The sequence below is a fragment of the Peromyscus californicus genome, unplaced genomic scaffold (assembly GCF_007827085.1).
Source record: "Peromyscus californicus insignis strain IS unplaced genomic scaffold, ASM782708v3 Scaffold_11__1_contigs__length_118956290, whole genome shotgun sequence".
In the NCBI taxonomy this organism is placed as follows: Eukaryota; Metazoa; Chordata; class Mammalia; order Rodentia; family Cricetidae; genus Peromyscus; species Peromyscus californicus.
This window is the reverse complement of record NW_026294402.1, coordinates 116,789,482-116,806,525: the sequence shown is the minus strand read 5'-3', so window position 1 is coordinate 116,806,525 and position 17,044 is coordinate 116,789,482. Positions and strand designations below refer to the sequence as shown.

The 17,044-nt window shown below is 51.9% G+C and overlaps 2 protein-coding genes across 4 annotated transcripts in view; one reads left to right on the top strand and one right to left on the bottom strand.

Annotated features, from left to right (window-relative positions):
* The window catches only part of Ano10 (anoctamin 10), a 133,776-nt gene extending 131,670 nt beyond the window's left edge, over positions 1-2,106 (top strand). Inside the window, exon 13 of the mRNA XM_052725246.1 lies at positions 1,560-2,106. Coding sequence (XP_052581206.1) covers positions 1,560-1,622 — 63 coding nt within the window. The 3' untranslated portion in view covers positions 1,623-2,106. The remainder of the gene's footprint in view (positions 1-1,559) is intronic.
* A 6,572-nt stretch (positions 2,107-8,678) lies between these two features.
* Snrk (SNF related kinase) overlaps positions 8,679-17,044 on the bottom strand; it is a 53,321-nt gene continuing 44,955 nt past the window's right edge. For all 3 annotated transcript variants that reach the window (XM_052725230.1, XM_052725235.1, XM_052725221.1), the window contains 3 exons: positions 16,730-16,942; positions 14,181-14,315; positions 8,679-12,102 (listed from right to left, as the gene is read on the bottom strand). In XM_052725230.1, coding sequence (XP_052581190.1) covers positions 10,932-12,102; positions 14,181-14,315; positions 16,730-16,942 — 1,519 coding nt within the window. In that variant the 3' untranslated portion in view covers positions 8,679-10,931. The remainder of the gene's footprint in view (positions 12,103-14,180; positions 14,316-16,729; positions 16,943-17,044) is intronic.

Below are 17,044 nucleotides of genomic sequence, written 5' to 3'. Positions count from 1 at the left end.
GATACACAAGGAACAGCTTGCACCTCATAGGAGCCTCGGAGGCTGCCCAGTTCTCTCCCTGCCTGAAATGCCAGGGCCTGTTTAGATCCAACTGCTCTACTCCAAATTAACACCGTCTGCCATTTCTTGTGGTTACTTGTCAACCAGGAAATGGATGCTTCCCACCCATCCTTTCACTCTTTCGGTCAGGCCATAAAGACATTTTAAACGTTCATGGTTATTTGGTGACACCAGCTGGCAGGGTCATGGTGAACTCTACTGTAGGGTGAACTCGGGCTGTAGTGTTGGTCTCCCTGACTGGGGCATTTCACATCAGTAGCCGACAGGCATGGTGGGCTGTGAGAAGCTGGATGCTGATGATGGAAAAGGTGACAGACCAGGGTCCCACCTAGGAGAAGGCACACAAAATGTTGTGATTTGTGGACTTGAGGCCCTGGGCAGGGATGGCCCTGAGCCAGCCCTAATCCTGTGTCTACCCAGTGCCCAGGCCCTTGCACAAAACATATGCCCTGAACTGGCTACTGATCACCCAACTCTACCTGCCTCTCCCCCATCAAAAACTACTCTGTTAGGTGGGCGGTGGTGGCGCACATTTTAATCCCAGCACTCGGGAGGCAGAGACATGCAGATCTCTGTGAGTTCGAGGCCAGCCTGGTCTACAGATTGAGTTCCAGGACAGGCTCCAGAGTTACACAGAGAAACCCTGTCTCAACACGCCCCCCCCCCTCCCAAAATTTGTGTCCCTGTGGATGCAGAACAGTTCTGGGGAGACTCCAGAGCATCTGAGTCATGTGGAAGAAGATGGACCAGGCTAGAGGAACAGGAAGCCTCAGAGAAACACACATGCCACGGATCTGTCAGAGCAGGCACAGAGTCTTGTTCATGGCCTTGAGATGCCCTTCTGCCTGTGTGATGTGCAGGTCAGGGGCACAGCCTGGTGCATGCAGGCCAGCCCTGTTTATACTTGAAGAGTTTTGGTTTTCATAGGTAGATGGCTGTTATCAGCGCCCTCTGCTGTAAGCACACTCCAGTGTTCACTATTAGCAAGTTGGGCAGAGCAGAGCAGGCCATGCTCTCCAGCGCTGAGGTGTCCCCGGGGGCTCTGGGTCTTGTGGAGGGTACCCCGGCTATGGGAGCAGAAACGGAGCCAGGTGGTAGACCGGTCTGTACCATGAGCACAGTGCTGTCGCACAGATGGGGTGCCTGCGTCATGAGGCCAGACTCCCCAGTCCTCAACTCGTAGGGACAGAGTAAAGACTTGGCCTTACTTTGGTGTCCTGTCTTTTCTGGGGCCCGGCCCTCCCACTCCATCCAGGGAAAAGCCAGATGTTTCTCAGACCCCCAGTATTCGGGCTCACAGCAGCATTCTACCTATGCTTACCATTCTTTTCACTCCGGGTGAGGAATTCAGGAAGTAAGCTGTGGGCAGTGGCCCAGGGGCATCTCCTTCCTGGGATTCCAATCTTCTGCCTGAGGATCTGCAGACTCTCTGCCTCTGCCCTATCGATGCCACCTCGAGACCTGCGTGCTTCACCTGGTGTCCTGTGTTCTCTCAACAGCAAATGAAGCTGGTGGCAGAAAGCCTGAAGGAGGAGTCCCAGGAAAAGAAGGAAACTACCTGAGTCCCAGCGTGTGGCCACCTGTCCCCAGCCTCCACTGAGGAACCTGCATCACACCTGCACAGGGCGGGGATACCAGCCTGATCTCAGGCCAGATGCTTGGCTGTGTGAAGTGGCTGAGACACACTGGGCACACTTACCCTGCAAGGTCTGGCTCCATGGGAGAAGAGGCTGGGACCCTTGGTAGCTCCCTGGTGCCCTCTTACCTGGACCCTCCCAGGGCCCCACACACCCCTCCAGCTGCCTCACTTGACCCAGAGCCTTGGCTGCCCTTGGACTTCATCACCAGCTTCCCACGTGGCACCCATAGTAGGTGCCAGTTACTTCCAGCCCCACCAGGGCCGCATGGTGGGGTGGTGGCTTAGGGTCTGTGCCCATTATACCAATTCAGCCATGCTGAGGGGGGTCCCCACACCTGACTTTCTGGTTCTGTATGGCAGTGTGTTAACAGACTCTAACTGAGCTATTAAAGGCAGCCCTCTCCTGACTCCTGCTTCCTCCCTGATTCTACAAATGCTTCCACTGCCTGCAGAGCTGGGTGGTGAGATGGGAATCCCAGGAGCCATGTGAATCCCCAGAGCTCACAGCCAGGCCCAGGTTTTCGGGGGGCCACTGCTGCTGCTGACACCTGAGGGAAGCCCCCACGGGCCAGAACCTGCAGCAACAGAGTGGTTCCTGCCTGCAGTACTGTCTGCCTCCCCAGTGAACCTACAGTGTCCACTTACTCGAGGTAGGACAGCCCACCCAGGAAGCAAGGCCCAGAAGGGTGGGAGCTGATGCCCGTGCTGGACCCTAGGAGTTCTCCTGGCAGCAGTCTAGCTGTCGAGTTCTTCCCCAGCAGGAGCTGGGGCAGGCTGCTCCATACAGTTAGTGGGCTGCACCTGCATGCCCCACTTTACCCAGAGAAGAGGCGGCAGCTGGCTCGGTGTCACTTATTTTTAGAAGCCCTGACTTTGACCTTTGTCCCTGCCTTGGAAGGAGAGACACTTCAGGGCATGGTACTGCATTGGTTTTGCTGGGTTCCTGATGGAACTTTCTAGATCAGGCTCACATTATAAACAGCAAATAAATGGCAGCCACTAAAGAAGACCTCTGGGATCCCAAGATCTTCCCCTTAGTCCAGTCTCCTTGGCCCTGGCTCCTGGTCCTCCACAGAGCCTGAGCTAGGAACAGTCACAGGAACAGGGCTGTCCGTCAGTGACTCTCTGCCCTCGGGTGGCCCCAGCCGCTCCTTTTCGGATGGACCTCTGCCGTGAGGGGCTGTGCAAGCTCGGCCAGGCTTCCCTGCACTCAGGACTGGTGTTCCTGTGCCCCCTGTGCCCTCCTTTGTGCCCAGTCTGGTACCAGGGAGAACAGGACCCTCCCCTGGGCCTGTGACCACAGAAGATGTATTTAGGAGCACACCAGGCATTGGTCTGATTGTAACTGTGCCCCATATGTTTCTGTCCCCAGGACTCTGAGCAGGCGGTGTGTTGTACACAGCAGCCATTCGAGACACTGTAGTGTACGTGAAAGAGCGAGTGTGGGTAACCCTACTAGTCTTCCACATCCTGTTGTCTTTTGTCACTGGACTGGGGGCATCTGGGGACGGTGCTCGTCCACCCTGTGCCCCTGCCCCTGCCCCACCAGGCCCATTCCTTCTTTACCTCAGTCCCCAGCCACTGATCCACCCAGCCTCTGATCCATCCAGCCTCATTGCTGGTCTCACCTCAGCCCTCAGATACCAGCATGACATTGCCCTGTGGGCCTGGGGGTCTCTATCCTACCCTACTCCAACTGCCACCCTCAGCCTCCATGATGACTCACACCCAAGAGAAACTGTCTCATTTGCCATTATGCCTGGTCTCTGAGCATCATCTGGGTGGAAACTCTCTGCTTCTGGTTTTTTGCCCACCCTGATTACCAAGAGCTGTGGGACCCCCAGCTCTTATCAACAGGCTCAGACAACATGATGTCAGCCCCCACCTGGCTGGGATAAGGAGTACTATGAGTCAGTACTCAGGATAGTGGTAGGTAGCTACCAGGAACAGGTCTATAAAGGCCAGAATAAAGTTTAACCTCTTTTTCTCAGAGCAGGGTGGTTGAGGCCCAAGGAGGAAAAGGGACAGGTCCACCCTGGGAAATGAGAGGAGACTTTGGACTCCACACCTGGTATTCTCCTAGCCACCCAGAGTCTTCCACAAAAGTCATTGGGAGACACACCATGTAGGCCAGTCGGTCGTGGGAAAAGAGCCTTGGCTTCAAGAGCCCCAGGCCCAAGGGAGGCAAGTGTCAGCTCATTCTCTCACACAAGCCTGCCCCACAGGCCCTGCTTGGAAGGCTTCCCAGCAAGATGTGACATAAAGCAGCTGACTCTGGATGCAGCCCGCACCAGGAGGGAAGTGCTCCTAGGGACAGCTACCTCAGTGTCCAAGTCCTTGCACCAGCAGGTTCCAGAAGATGCCAGGGCTGTATCCAGGGTCCCAGGCTCTGGATCCTAGATACAGGGAGACCTAACCCACTGTCCCAGAGCCTGGGTCTCATTTTGCCTAACTAAGGAAGGTCTGGAGGATTGGTTCCTCCCACCACATGCAACTCAACTTGCCTCCCTCAAGTGTGAGATACAACTGCCACCAAGTCCCACAGGTGAGTAGAACTGGATGGCAGTGGGGTTGGCCCTAGGCCAAGTCACTTCACAGTCAAACTCCCATAGCCCGATGTGCATGACTAGATCTGTTTCTGAGCCACAGACACACCCTGGGCACCTCCCATTTCACCCTCACTGAAGCTCTTTCTGTTGGGTGTTCCAGTGCAAGTCCAGAGTACCCCGTGGTGGTTCCAAGGCAGACTGTACCTGTGCTGGCAGCTCCAGGTGGTCTTAGGGTGGGAAGGTATCAGATGGGGTGTCCCCCATCCCCTCCCGTTTGTATGTCTGTCTATACAGCACTCTGTTAACTCCCTCCCAGCAGCTAAATATCTCAGACTCAGAACAAGCTTTGATGTGATAAAAGCAATGTTAAAAGAAACCCAGCCAGACTTCCAAGTAGAAAGCCAGGGTTCCTCTACTTGCCTCACACTGGTTCCATTGGATGGGCAAGGAAGCAGGCACACAGAACTTGAGTGACCTACCCTTTGCCAGCTGCCGGGATGGTGCCCGTTGCCTACCGCACTGCACCTCACAGATTTCCTTCCCAGCATCTAGTGCTGTGTCCCCAGCCCTAAACCCTGTAGCTCCTGCCTCCTTCCAGCAGGAAACAAACATCCAAGGAAAAGGCTAAAGGTCACAGGATGAGGGCCAAACAGTCGCTAAGTGTACAAGCCCTGCAGCCTATGAGGACCATGCCTGATGGAGTGCTTCCATCAGTGACCAGATGATGTGGGCCCTGGGGGGCTCCATGCTTGCCTTCATGCTCCACTCAAGGGTGATCTGAGGAGAAGGGGACCTGACAACCTAGAGCCTCTGCCAGGGCAGCCATGTTTCTCTGCCTTCAGTTTGGGAGCACACTTCTCTCCAAACCACAAAACAGAAGGAAGACAATTTTCTTAGCCCTGGGAAGAGTCTTGTCCAGGTTTCTTCAAGTGGGCACCAGGGCTGTGCACGGAGGTCTCCCCGCTCAAGGACTGGTAAGAAGGCAGAGTGGAACAGGTGAGCTGAGAGAGGACAGAGGAGAATTGGGTGCAGAACCAACTCAGGAGTAGGACACCCAATGTTGCACACAGAACATTTACCAAAACGGGCTGTGCATTGTCCCAGAAAAAAGTTTTGTACATTTTAAAAGACTGAAACGATTGCATTCTGACGAAGACAGAATCCAGCTAGAAAGTTTAGCAGGGACTGATATGGGAAATCCCAATACTTGGAAATTCAGCACCTTGTAAAACATCACAATTTAAAGATTGGTTTATTTTCATGTGTATGGAGTATTTGCCTGCATGTATATCTGTACACCATGTGTATGTCCTGTCCAAGGAGGCCAGAGGGGCACTGGACCCTCTAGAAGTGCAAGAGCAGCCAGCGCTCTTAACCACTGAACCATTTCTCTATCCCTGTGGTTTACTTTGAAAGGATCTCTGACATTTCTGGGTAGAGAACAGATGACAGAAGTAGAGAAACCCAAAGGAACTCTCAGTGAGTGGAGTCACAGACCGAGTGCCAGCAGTAGAGGCCCCAGAGGGGCAGCACAAAGGGCAGGTAAGGGGCGTTCAGGGTAGAGTGCTGGGATGAAAGAGGGGAGGCTGTGTGGGGCCCCAGGAGCCTAGAGAACAATGAATTTTAGTGCTCAGCGTTAAGGTGGGATTCCCCCCTCAGCCTGTGAGGGATTAGGTGGGAAGATCACCCTAACTGCTAAGCTAAGAACCAGCATATATTACTCTGCCTCCTGACTTTGGATCTGCTGTGTAACCACTTTCCTAAGCTCCTGAGGCCATAACATCATGGCTAGGACAGTGAGCTAAAATACACCTTCATCTAAACTGTCTTTATCAGATATTTTATCTCAGCAACAATACGAATGACCACAGAAAATCAGTACTGAGAATTAGGCTCATTGCCACGATCCACTTGACAGTTTGCTCTTTAGGTCTTTGGGACTGTTGCGAGAGGAATGTGAGTTTGAAACTTTGGGCCAGAAAATCTCTCGAATCTTATAAGCAGAGATCAATAGGCTATTCTGGAAGGAACCTGGAAGACATGCATGCTGAGAGAGATGAGGGCAGTGGAGGCCCCTTCATGAGGTTCCAGAGGGACAGGGACTCTCCTAGGAACTGGGCTGGAGACCATTCAAATTATATTCTAGCAAAGAATCCTTTTCATTCTGTCCATCTCCCAAGATCTTGAGTGCAGCTGAACTTAAAGGAAATGAACTGATGTGTTTGATGGAGGAATGCCAGAGAAAGTACAGCATTCACGCTATGGATGGCTACTTACCACAGTTAACATACCCAGAGTGAAAAAATGAGCAAACAAGGCAAAAAGATGTAAAAAATTCACGGTTCAATGGGGGAAAATTCAAGCAATTTAAAAAGTCTCAGAAAGAGCATGCCTACAGCAACTGCTGTAGCTGCTGAGCACTGAGGAGAAACTGGTGCTCTAGGTAAGGAGGGGTCCCCTGCTCAGGGTCAGCTCACAAAGGCCAGCGGTCCAAAGGCCCCAGGCTGCAGAGCTGGCTGGCAGCATTGTTCACACTGTACTGCTGAGGCCAGGCAGTCTGTGGCAGTCAGCGTCCCTAGAAGGCCCTGAAAGGCTACTATGCGAAGCTGTGAAGACAAAACCCCATTTGCAGTGAAGACTCAAGGATGTTAAGAGTTCCGAAGCATAGGACCTCTGCTGGGGAAAGAGAGAGGCTGTATGTGCAGCAGGGGCAGAGCTGGAAGCCCTTTGTAGCCCAGAGATTTCATTACCAGCCCCAGCTGCCAGACATGGAGCTGTGTCTGTCCGTCTCACTTTGGTCTGGTCTTCCTTACTATGCACCCATGCTTCTCTTTTGGGTATGGGGATGTTTACTCTGAACTGGTTTATAGGTTAGATACTTTGAGCCTCAGATAAGACATGGGCTCTGGACTTTTGAAAAATGTTGAAACTGTTAAAGACTATGGGGACTTTTGAAGTTGGACTAACATATTTTGCATTGAGATAGCCATGAGCCTATGGAAAGGGGTAGGAAGTTGTGACTTAAAATTGCTGTTTGGACATCAAGTTGGCAAGGGGTAGACTTGTAATGTCAGACTGACAGGGTCCAGAGTCACTTAGGAGACAATCCCCTGCCCATACCTGTGAGGGTTGTCTGTACTTAGCCTTTGGGGAGGTCTGTGAGGAATTACAGATTAGCTGAGGTGGAAAGACCCACTCTAACTGTGGACAAGTAAAGGAGAGCTGAGCACCAGCATTCAGCTCTGCTTCCTGGTTGTGGACACAGCATGATCAGCTACCTCAAGCTCCTGTCTGCATGACTTCTCTGCCACGGTGGACTTTACCCCTGAGCCAAAACCCTGCCTTCCTCAGGCCGCCAGCCAGGCATTTTGTTGCTGGATGAAACAGGTCGCTAATGCAGGCTGCTACCAAGAATTCTGGTTCACAGAACTTCTGCAGCTGCTATTTAATGGACAGGAAGAATGTCAAGGGAAAGTCTATTTGGGGCTTGGGAGACTGCAATGCTCTCTGGATACATCTAGGTGTTCAAAGAGGGGTCTCAAATGTGTCCCTGGGAGAGAGGTGGGTATGTCTGGGAAGATTTGCTGGCACATAGTTTTGAGCCTGCATGAGTTGGTGAAAGTAAACTTTGACTCATCCCATTCTGAGGAGAGAGGAACAGTCTAGAAAGATGGGCTTTTCCAGTCTGAAGAGCCCAACTTACCATTGTCACACAGGAATGAAGTTGGACCCTGGACAGTGACTGCCTGTGGGCCAGTGAGAAGGCTGAGGAAAAAGATATTGACAAAAGACCTGACCTCTTTTTGGATGTGTGAAAACGGATTACAGAAATGGTTACACAAACCACTGAATGCTCCAAGACCCACTGAATTGTGGGAGAGTCAATAGTGTGCCGTGTTGAGGGGACTCTGAAGCCGCTCAGATCTGTCCCCTGGGTTTTGCAAGTGGAGGTTATTGGTGACTCAACTGTCATCTGCCCAGGACACAGAATCAAGAGCTACTTGAGTAGGGAGAGGGACCTAACATGCCACCAATGTGAGGGGAGCAGGCTGCAGGAGAGCAGAGAGGCTGACAGTGAGGCAAAGGCACACGGCTGCCCGAGGCAGCGTGGACCTTGGAACCACACTAGCTGAAGAAGGGCAGAACGTGCGCAGAGGCACAAAGGAAGCCTGCAGGGCCTCGCCGTTTGCTAAGTTAGGGATGAGCTACGGGAGGAAAGGCAGACCAGACAGCTACAGGTCTGCATCCCTTCTGCTCAGACAGTTTTAAAGGAAACACTACCCTCTGGATAGTATACTAGGCCACTCTGAGGCCACCTGACACTGGTGGACAGGACTTTTTCAGCCCCACCAAGCGATAGGAATGCATCTCCTTGTGCTGGACTGGCACGTACACAGCTATACTCGTGAGAAAAACAACACAGACTCAGCTTCTATTGCTGAACACCAGTATGTCACTTTATTATTGGATTACTTCCCACCTGTCACATACCTGTCAATGTTCACACAAGGAGAAAGACTGGCCAGAACTAGAGGCAACTGACCAATCAGCCGACAAGTTTGTGTTCTCAGCGCACACCAACTCTGACTCGGTAGGACATCTTTGTTCAGTCTCATGACTATTAAAATCGGTGTCAAGATTGTCACATCTTTAAATACAGATAGAATTCCAGAAGTACATAATTATATATATACACACAGAAAAATACAAGACTAACTTTTCCCACAATATTTAATTTATACACTACTGTAACTCTATGTGACTTCTGAAGACAGGTTAGGGGACAAGTCACTTGGTTAGAGCAAGAAGTAGTTTGGTCCACTATTGGTGTGATGGTGTTCTGCTCCCTCCCTGTGACAATATCCCATGACATACAACACATGCACAGACATCCACTTGTCAACAAATGGGTAAGACACCACTCAACAGACATTTATGTACCCAAAGGGTCACCAACCACACACAACTAATAAGGCTATGATACAGCTCTGCAGCATAAATGGCCAACACTGCTGATCTAAAGTGAGCACCGTATATACACCTGAATATAAAAACCACTGGAGACCAAACGCATACAGTTGAGTTCAGAGGCGCCACTCCGAGGCTGGACGTGACCACAGAGGAGTATGTACATTACTTGGAAAACAGCTGCGACAAAGTTTATTGCAATGCCCCTTATAAACATCTCTCCTTGCTCACACAGACGTGGTTCTCACTATCTCTGTGAACCACACTGGTTTCTGGCCCTTTGAAGATCCCTGCTTAAGAATTTCAAGCAAATATGTTCTATGGCTTCACCCACACATCTATCTTCATCGCGTTCAACTATATAAATGTCACGCTGAATGGGACTGTAGCTTAAAGCACAAGCAGTTAGCCTAGGTCTAGGAAGTATCTTAAGTATCATTTTACTTAGTATAGTCAGGTTATACTGTGAAGTTCTGAGTAATATACATTAACCCTAAAGTAGCAGAGTCTGAGCACGGAAGAAAGTGACTGGCCTGTGCCCTGCCCGCTCTGAGGTACATGGTCAGCTGCACCTCTGTCGTCACTCAGAGTCAGGAAAGGAAGCTGGAGAGTGGGAGGGACCCTGGGCCCCGGACACCTGCCCCACAGGTCACTTGAGCACTGCTTTCAAACCCTCTAGGGCACAGTGAAAAAACAAAACCAGCATCTGGGCTTCCCAAGATCAGGGAAGACAGTGCATCAGAGAAGATGCCTTGGGAGATGATTATCAGTCCGGACTAGAACTCTGATCAGTGTGTGGCAGGAAGGCGGCACAGCGCCACAGGCGGGCTACGGAGCACCACCCTTTCCTGCGTAGTTTCTCCTCAGCTGCGCTTTGCAGCGGAGCCCAATGCTGCCATGGAACGGAAGAAACCCGAGGCCGCCTGCCACCAAGCTCCTGAACAAACCCCAGGAAGTTCTGTTTAGTGTCAGCCTTGACTGGGCTGCACTGTGGCTACTGCAGCAGACCCTCCAGTCTCTCGTCTCCACACAGGTCTGAAGGAAACCCTGCTGTGTGTCCTGCAGGGGAAACTTACACAGAGCCTCTTTCTGTTGACACAGACAGACACACTCTAGAGTTAAGAGTTCACCTCATCACCTCACAAAAGATTGTCTCCTTGTATTCTACGGGGAAGCTGCCTCACAAAGCTAAGTGGCTGACCTCACCTACTACATACAAGAAATCTTTGTCAATGAAAATGTGAGAGCCCCAACTGTTTTCACACGATCGCTTAAGACAAACAGGTGTGGGCGCTCAAACCGTGGCTTGGTTCTTGGTGCACAGGCCCTGGGTGGCTGGCAGCGGCTGTTGCTCCTCCCAGGCCTGTGGGCATCACCACGTTATTGCTTTGGTTCTGTCTCGGGCACCAGTGTGCCTCAGAGCATGGAGTTTCCCTATCACCGGAGGTCAGGACAGGAATTTGGGCTTTTTCACAAGGAAACGAAAGCATTTTCCCTCCAGGTTAAGTGCAGAACATGAATTTCTAAGCGCTCCATTTACGTTGGATTCCAGATATACAATTTCATCCTGGTCATCCACACTGAAATCATGAATGTAAAATCACACAGTAGACTTTTCGGCTGGAAAAGAAAAGTAGCGTGTAGCAGCATGCACAAAGACCATGCACTGTCACGTCGGAACAAATGAAGTGAGCGGAGCGAGCGCGCTTTACAGGTCAGATGACGTGGCAGCAGCTGGCCGGGCTGGAGGCACACAGCAGCCCTTCCTTGCGGCTGCGCTGGATGTTCACCGAGATGGTCTTTTCGCACAGAGGTAGCTGGAGCACGTTGTTCCGCAGCTTCTTGGTCCTCACCGGGTCCAGGTCAGCAGAGGGGCCGGGGCCCGGGGTGCTGATGCACATCTTCCACGTGGACTTCTCCTGCACCTTCACGCTGGAAAACAAGGCCTTCTGCGGGTCCAGAATGTACTTGGCGCCGTGCAGCTGTGAGCCGAGGCACAGGCTCACAAGTTTGAGGCTCTGCACAAGCTCCGCACCGCGTGGAGCGGCGGAGGCCGAGGCTGGGGAGGATGAAGAGGAGTCGGGGCCCGCGCAGCGCCTGGAGGAGCCCGCTGCACCTGATGGGGTCCCGCCTGAGCCGCCCTGGCCGCCGCCGCCCGTGCCCTGCTCGCCCGGGCTGGTCTTGTCCGCCCCACCGCCGCTGCTCGGCTTGCTCTGGCCGCCGCCATCGCCCTCGCTGCCCGGCGGCCCCTCGCTGCTGTCGCGCCGGTGCCAGGAGTAGGCGAAGCCGCTGTCCTTGTCCAGCCGCCGGCGGCTCTCGGAGTCGTCGTCGCTGGTCTCCGAGCTGCTGCAGCTCGAGCCGCGGCCCTGGCTTTTCCTGCGGTGGTAGCGCTTGTGCACGGTGCCCGGGGAGGCGATGTTCATCTTCAGCCGGCTCAGCTTGGGCGGCAGGTTCTCGTCCATGTCGAACTCGTCGTCGGACTCGCCCTCCTCGAAGATCTGGTTGAGCACCGGGGCGCTCTTTCGAGACGTCAGGCGGTTGGTGACCGACGGCTTCCGGCGCAGCACCACCTGCGTGGACAGGGACACGGGCCTCTTGTCCTCCTCGTCCTCCTCCTCGTCTTCCTCCACCCTGAAGAGGCACTTCCGCCCACTGGCAGCAGCAGGCTTCAGGCTCGCGGGCGGCACGGTGGACAGCGCTGGCCCGGCCAGCTCTGGGAGCTCGTCTTTCTTGGCCGAGTCGCACAGGCCTTTGCCCCTGTGTCCATTAAGAACACTGTCAGCAGCCCGAGCAGGGGACTGTGGGACTGTGGCGTGTGACAGAGGGGTGGCAGTGAGGTCATCCTCAAGGTCTTGGGGCACGTCGATTTTGGTTGGCCATGACTGCCTGTGTGACAGAGGAAAAACAACCGTCATGTAGCGGCTGGCCTAACGGGGGACACACCGCTCCCCAGCGGGTGGGGTGTTTGCTGCCCAAGTGTGAGGGCCTGTCTTCGAGTGAGCCACCCGGATCAGCGGATCAGCACGGCAGGCTGAGCGCCCCTGTGATCCCAGCACCACCGCCCTGGTGGATGGAGGCTGGATTAGCTGCGGATCACTGCCCAGCAACCCTGCACACTCGGCAGAGAAAACCGTTTCAAACAAGGTGGGAGGAATGAGGCCCTCCATACACAAGCCGAGGCACACACGCCCTCACACACACAGCCAGGGCAAAATCCACAGATGTAAAAGCACTTCAGGTCCATCATCAAGGACACCAGAGGGGAGATGTGGCTGCTTCATCACACCACAGCTATCAGAGAAGAGCATGGGGAAACACAAGCTCTCCTAACCTCACTACACACTTCTATACATCCCTGAATACACACACCCATGCACACACAATCACACACGTACACCTTCATACATGCTCGTATACACACATACAAACATGCTCACCTGCATACACTATCATCTACGCATATACACACACGCACACCTAAATACAAACATCCAGATATACTCTCTCACATATACACACATGCATGCATGGACAGACTCATGCACACATGCTCACCACACATACCATCACACACACACACATACTCTGGCTCTCACAGTGCAGATGAGATTCACCTGGAATGCCCAACGCGGACTTCATGGATGGTATGGAAGCTTGGCATTGATCAGAGTTAATGGAAATGGATAACAGACTTAAACGCAGAGTACTGCAGACAAATCTGTAATTAACAGCCTCGCTAGTATAAACACCTAATTCTCAATACCCACACGAGGGTACCAGATAGCAGAGCTGTTAATTAGACATGGTCTTTCAATCTGGAGGTGCCGGTGTGGGAGGCTCTAGACTGCCTGAGGTTCCTGATGCTCTTCTCTGTTGAGGGAAGGTGGACACCAGAGGCTGTATTCACAGCAGCTGCCTTCATAGTGACCTCTTCACTTCACACCAACTAAAACTGCAGCTGTAAAGTATCTTTGCACAGACTGGTTCTCAGCAGCTGCGGGGGAGGAAGAACCACCAGCTGCCCCGGCCACTGCTGGAGGTCAGTCGAGCTTACGGCCACCAAGTGAGGGAAGAGCCAGCCAGACACTGAGCACAGGACCTGCAGTCAGGCCAAGAGGAGGAGCAGCAGCATGGCAGGACCCACCGAGGAGCCACACCCAGAGAGAGCCTTGGCAAACACCTGGTGAACACTCTCCCCACCACTGGCTGTCACTGTGAAAAAAAATCACACTGTTTGGCTGCTCACCTTTCCTGAGCATATGACATATGACTCACCTGTCCAAAATGGTGACAGTTGGCAGCCAACAGGGCAAAGATCATATCTTAATGGAAGAGAAGAAAAACCACCAGAGAAAATGCAAATGAAACTGAAAAAGATGATGGAGAGTGCATGGAGGGAGAGCTTACTCATGTCAGGCTCTGAGAGCCTTGCAGGCCATTTTCTGAAATGCACAGTCAACAAAGGAGGTGTTCTAGCTACTTCCTTCTGCAGGTAAAGAACCCAAGACTGGTCACACAGGCGTGAAGGGCAGTGACTGCTGACCCTCAGGGCAGGCTTCACTCCATCAGTGAAGGCTCTGGTTGGTGGCTCCAATAAGAAGCCCTGCCTAGTCTAACTCACTGAGCCCCTCCTCACCTCAGGAGGTCAACAGTGGTACTCAGCTAAATCAGAGATGTTATGTCTTCCTGAGATCCAACAGCTAATACATCAACTAACTGATCTAGCTGTCCAATCTCTGAAATCCTAAATGCCCTGTCTTAAAGGACATAAGAGGTGAGGAACCAGGTACTAGGAACCACCCACCTCCTACACACAGCAGAGGAGCAGGTGTTACCTCCGTGGAGGCAGCTGTCATCACCGTGAGGGTGAGGACCCTCCTAACCTGCAGAATTATGAAGCATCAACAGACAGTTCCCTATTTCAAAACGTTAGCTTACTAATATCAAACAGGTGTTTTTCTCACCTAAACTGGGCCTTGATGTTGCTGGGGCTTGAGGATCTGGTCTGTATTTCTTTCTCTTGCTTTTCTCTCAGGATCCTTTCAGCAAGTAAGAAGTAAGTGGCTGTGATGTGGTTGTACCTGTTGGTTTCCAGGGCTCTGAAGAAACAAAGCAAGAGCAATCAGAAGTCACACAGCTAGGTTTTTACAAGATTGTGTATATACATATGAGAGAGACATACATACATACATACATACATACATACATACATACATACATCCTAATGAAATCCAGTATCTGGGAAGCTTTTAAAACAAGACAAAAATATAAACTAGAAAGAACTAAATCCTGTAGTTACTTAGGTTGTTACTGAAATCCAAAAACAGCAACTGAATAAAAATGTTCAGATCAGTGAGGAAAGAGCAAACTGCTGACGTAGCTGGACCAATATCAGCATTCCAGACACAAGAAAAGGCAACAGGCTTCTAAGAGCATGTGTGTTTTCTGGAAACATGGCTGGCATGTGGAGCCGATTTTTGCTGAGGAGGATCCTTTGCTTCCATGAGAAGAATGGACTAAAGACACCCTGTGAGCCATGGTCAATCAGAAGGTTGGAGGTGTTTTTACTTTGAATGTGATCTAGAGGGTGCTACTCTCTCCCTTTCCTTGAGTAAAATCATGTGTTTGTTCATCCATTTAAACAACAGTGCTCATAGGAGACCATGTCAGGCTCCATGGTGGCTAGGTGCTGGGACATAACCAACAGCACAGGTCTTGCCCACCTCCTGCAGCTGGCTGTCATGAGACAACCTCACAAGGCTTAGGAACACACAGCTCTGGGTTCTGGAAGCCTCTGGCTTAGGAAAACTGCAGTATGCATGAGAAATACAGGTTCAAGATCACTCTGAAACATACAGGGCACCGCTGGTGGGCCAGGGAGTCCTGGGGTGAGACTCAGGGGATAGCCTTTAAGACATGTGGGCCTTTCAACTCAGGAACTGCTCTCAGAATAAGCAGATTCTCAGAGCTTGAGCAGTCAGCAAGAAGTAAGACTGGCTGGGAGCCAACTGCTTGGCAAGCGGCAGTCACCTATGGGCTTGTAACAGTGTGCAGGTCTGACACACCACTGCACACATAGCTACACAAGCGACTCCAACAACGGAACAATGCTTTCTACACATCCCGAGAGTGAGTGTCCTGCACTTGTTCAGGTCACTTAGGTGGCTGGACACCAACCAGGGACACTCACAAGCACCTGAGATCCTGCAGGAAACTAACCCCAAGATTAAAAGCCTGGCTTTCTTTCTGCAAATCTTTATTTTTACTGTACTAAAGCTACTCTAAAGGGGTGTGTCCTTTCTACAGGTATCTTTCCCAGAGACCAGAGCTCCCACTGGACACGTCTGTTAACAGCCAACACACAAGGTCTCCACGTCAAGCCTGTGCCCACTTCTTTCCCAGGTCAGGGAATCTGAGATCCACAGCAGACCCAAGAGGCCACCCCATGGTTACTTCTTTCTTGCTTCCCTGAGTCGGGGCATCTGTTTCATTAAACACATTAAGTAACTGCTGCTCTTCATCTGTGGAAGTGCTCTATTATTTTCAGACAGGGTTTCTTATCAAACTGACTCATCACTAGAACAGAGCAGAAGTACTGTCATTCTGCACTTTCTTGAACTGCACTACTGAAGTTACTAAAACGGTTCTTGTTTTGATGGATTTCATGAGCAACTATGTGATATGCAGGTTTCAGGATGCTGCAGAGAGGCCCCAAGGAGTAGACAGCCAATCCTTTGGGCTTGGGGCCACTCTGCCCTGTGCAGTACAGTGCAGTCCGAGAGCACATAACAATCCCACTGGAGCCACACACAAAGGCATGCCTGAGCCTACCACGGTGCCCTGACCTCTGCCCTCACAATGGGACCAAGGGACGATGGCGACACTTCTGTGGACACCGCACACTGAGACGCGACCCATCCTCTTCCCCTCCACTCTACAGACATCAAGAGAGGCCAGGGTACCTACTCACTGACACCATCTGGCAATGGCGTACCTGTCCACTACAATAAGAGGAAACAAAGTGCAAGTGCCAGACCCTAGGCCAGGAATGCTGGAGGACAATGACACAGTGGTTGCCAGCTGGGAACTCCATCCATGCTGTGGCTTAAATGTGGAATGTCCCCATAGGCTCGTGTTTGAACACTTGGTCCCCAACTGATGGCATGTCTGGGAAGACTATGGCACCTTTAGGAAGTGAAGAACTGGAGAAGTGGGCCACTGGGGGCAGACCTTGGAGTTTTACAGCCTGGCCCCAATTCCTGTTTACTCTCTGCTTCCTGATGGCAGATGCAGCGTGACCAGTCAGCCTCCTGAACCTGCCACATGCCTCCCCACCACAATGGACTATATCCCCTCAACTACAGGCCAGAGTTAAACCCTTCCTCACGTCAAATGCTATTTGTCAAGCACTACTCAGTCACAGTCATGAGAAAAGCAAGCAGCATGACCCGTCCATGTCTATGGAGAATGAGAACCCTAGACCTCTGTCTCTAGTACTGACAGACAGACGTACTCTACGATGGCGTCCCGGTCTGCAATGTCCCCGAGCACCATGCGCTGGATGATGCTGTTGTGCTCCTCTTCTGAGAGGTTCTTGTAGGACACGAGAGGGATGTTATACTTGGTGGCTGGTGAGGGGTCCACTCCCTGGAGCCAAGGGTGGCTTTCGATCTCTTCCAGAGAGGCTCTCCTTTTGGGGTCTCTCTGCAGCATTCGTGTGATCAGGCTGTGAAGAAAGGAAGCAAACTGTTTGCAAACACTAGCAATGATGAGTGTCACCAACAAGCACCGTTTCTTACATAGTCACAATTTCTAAGTCCACTGGCAA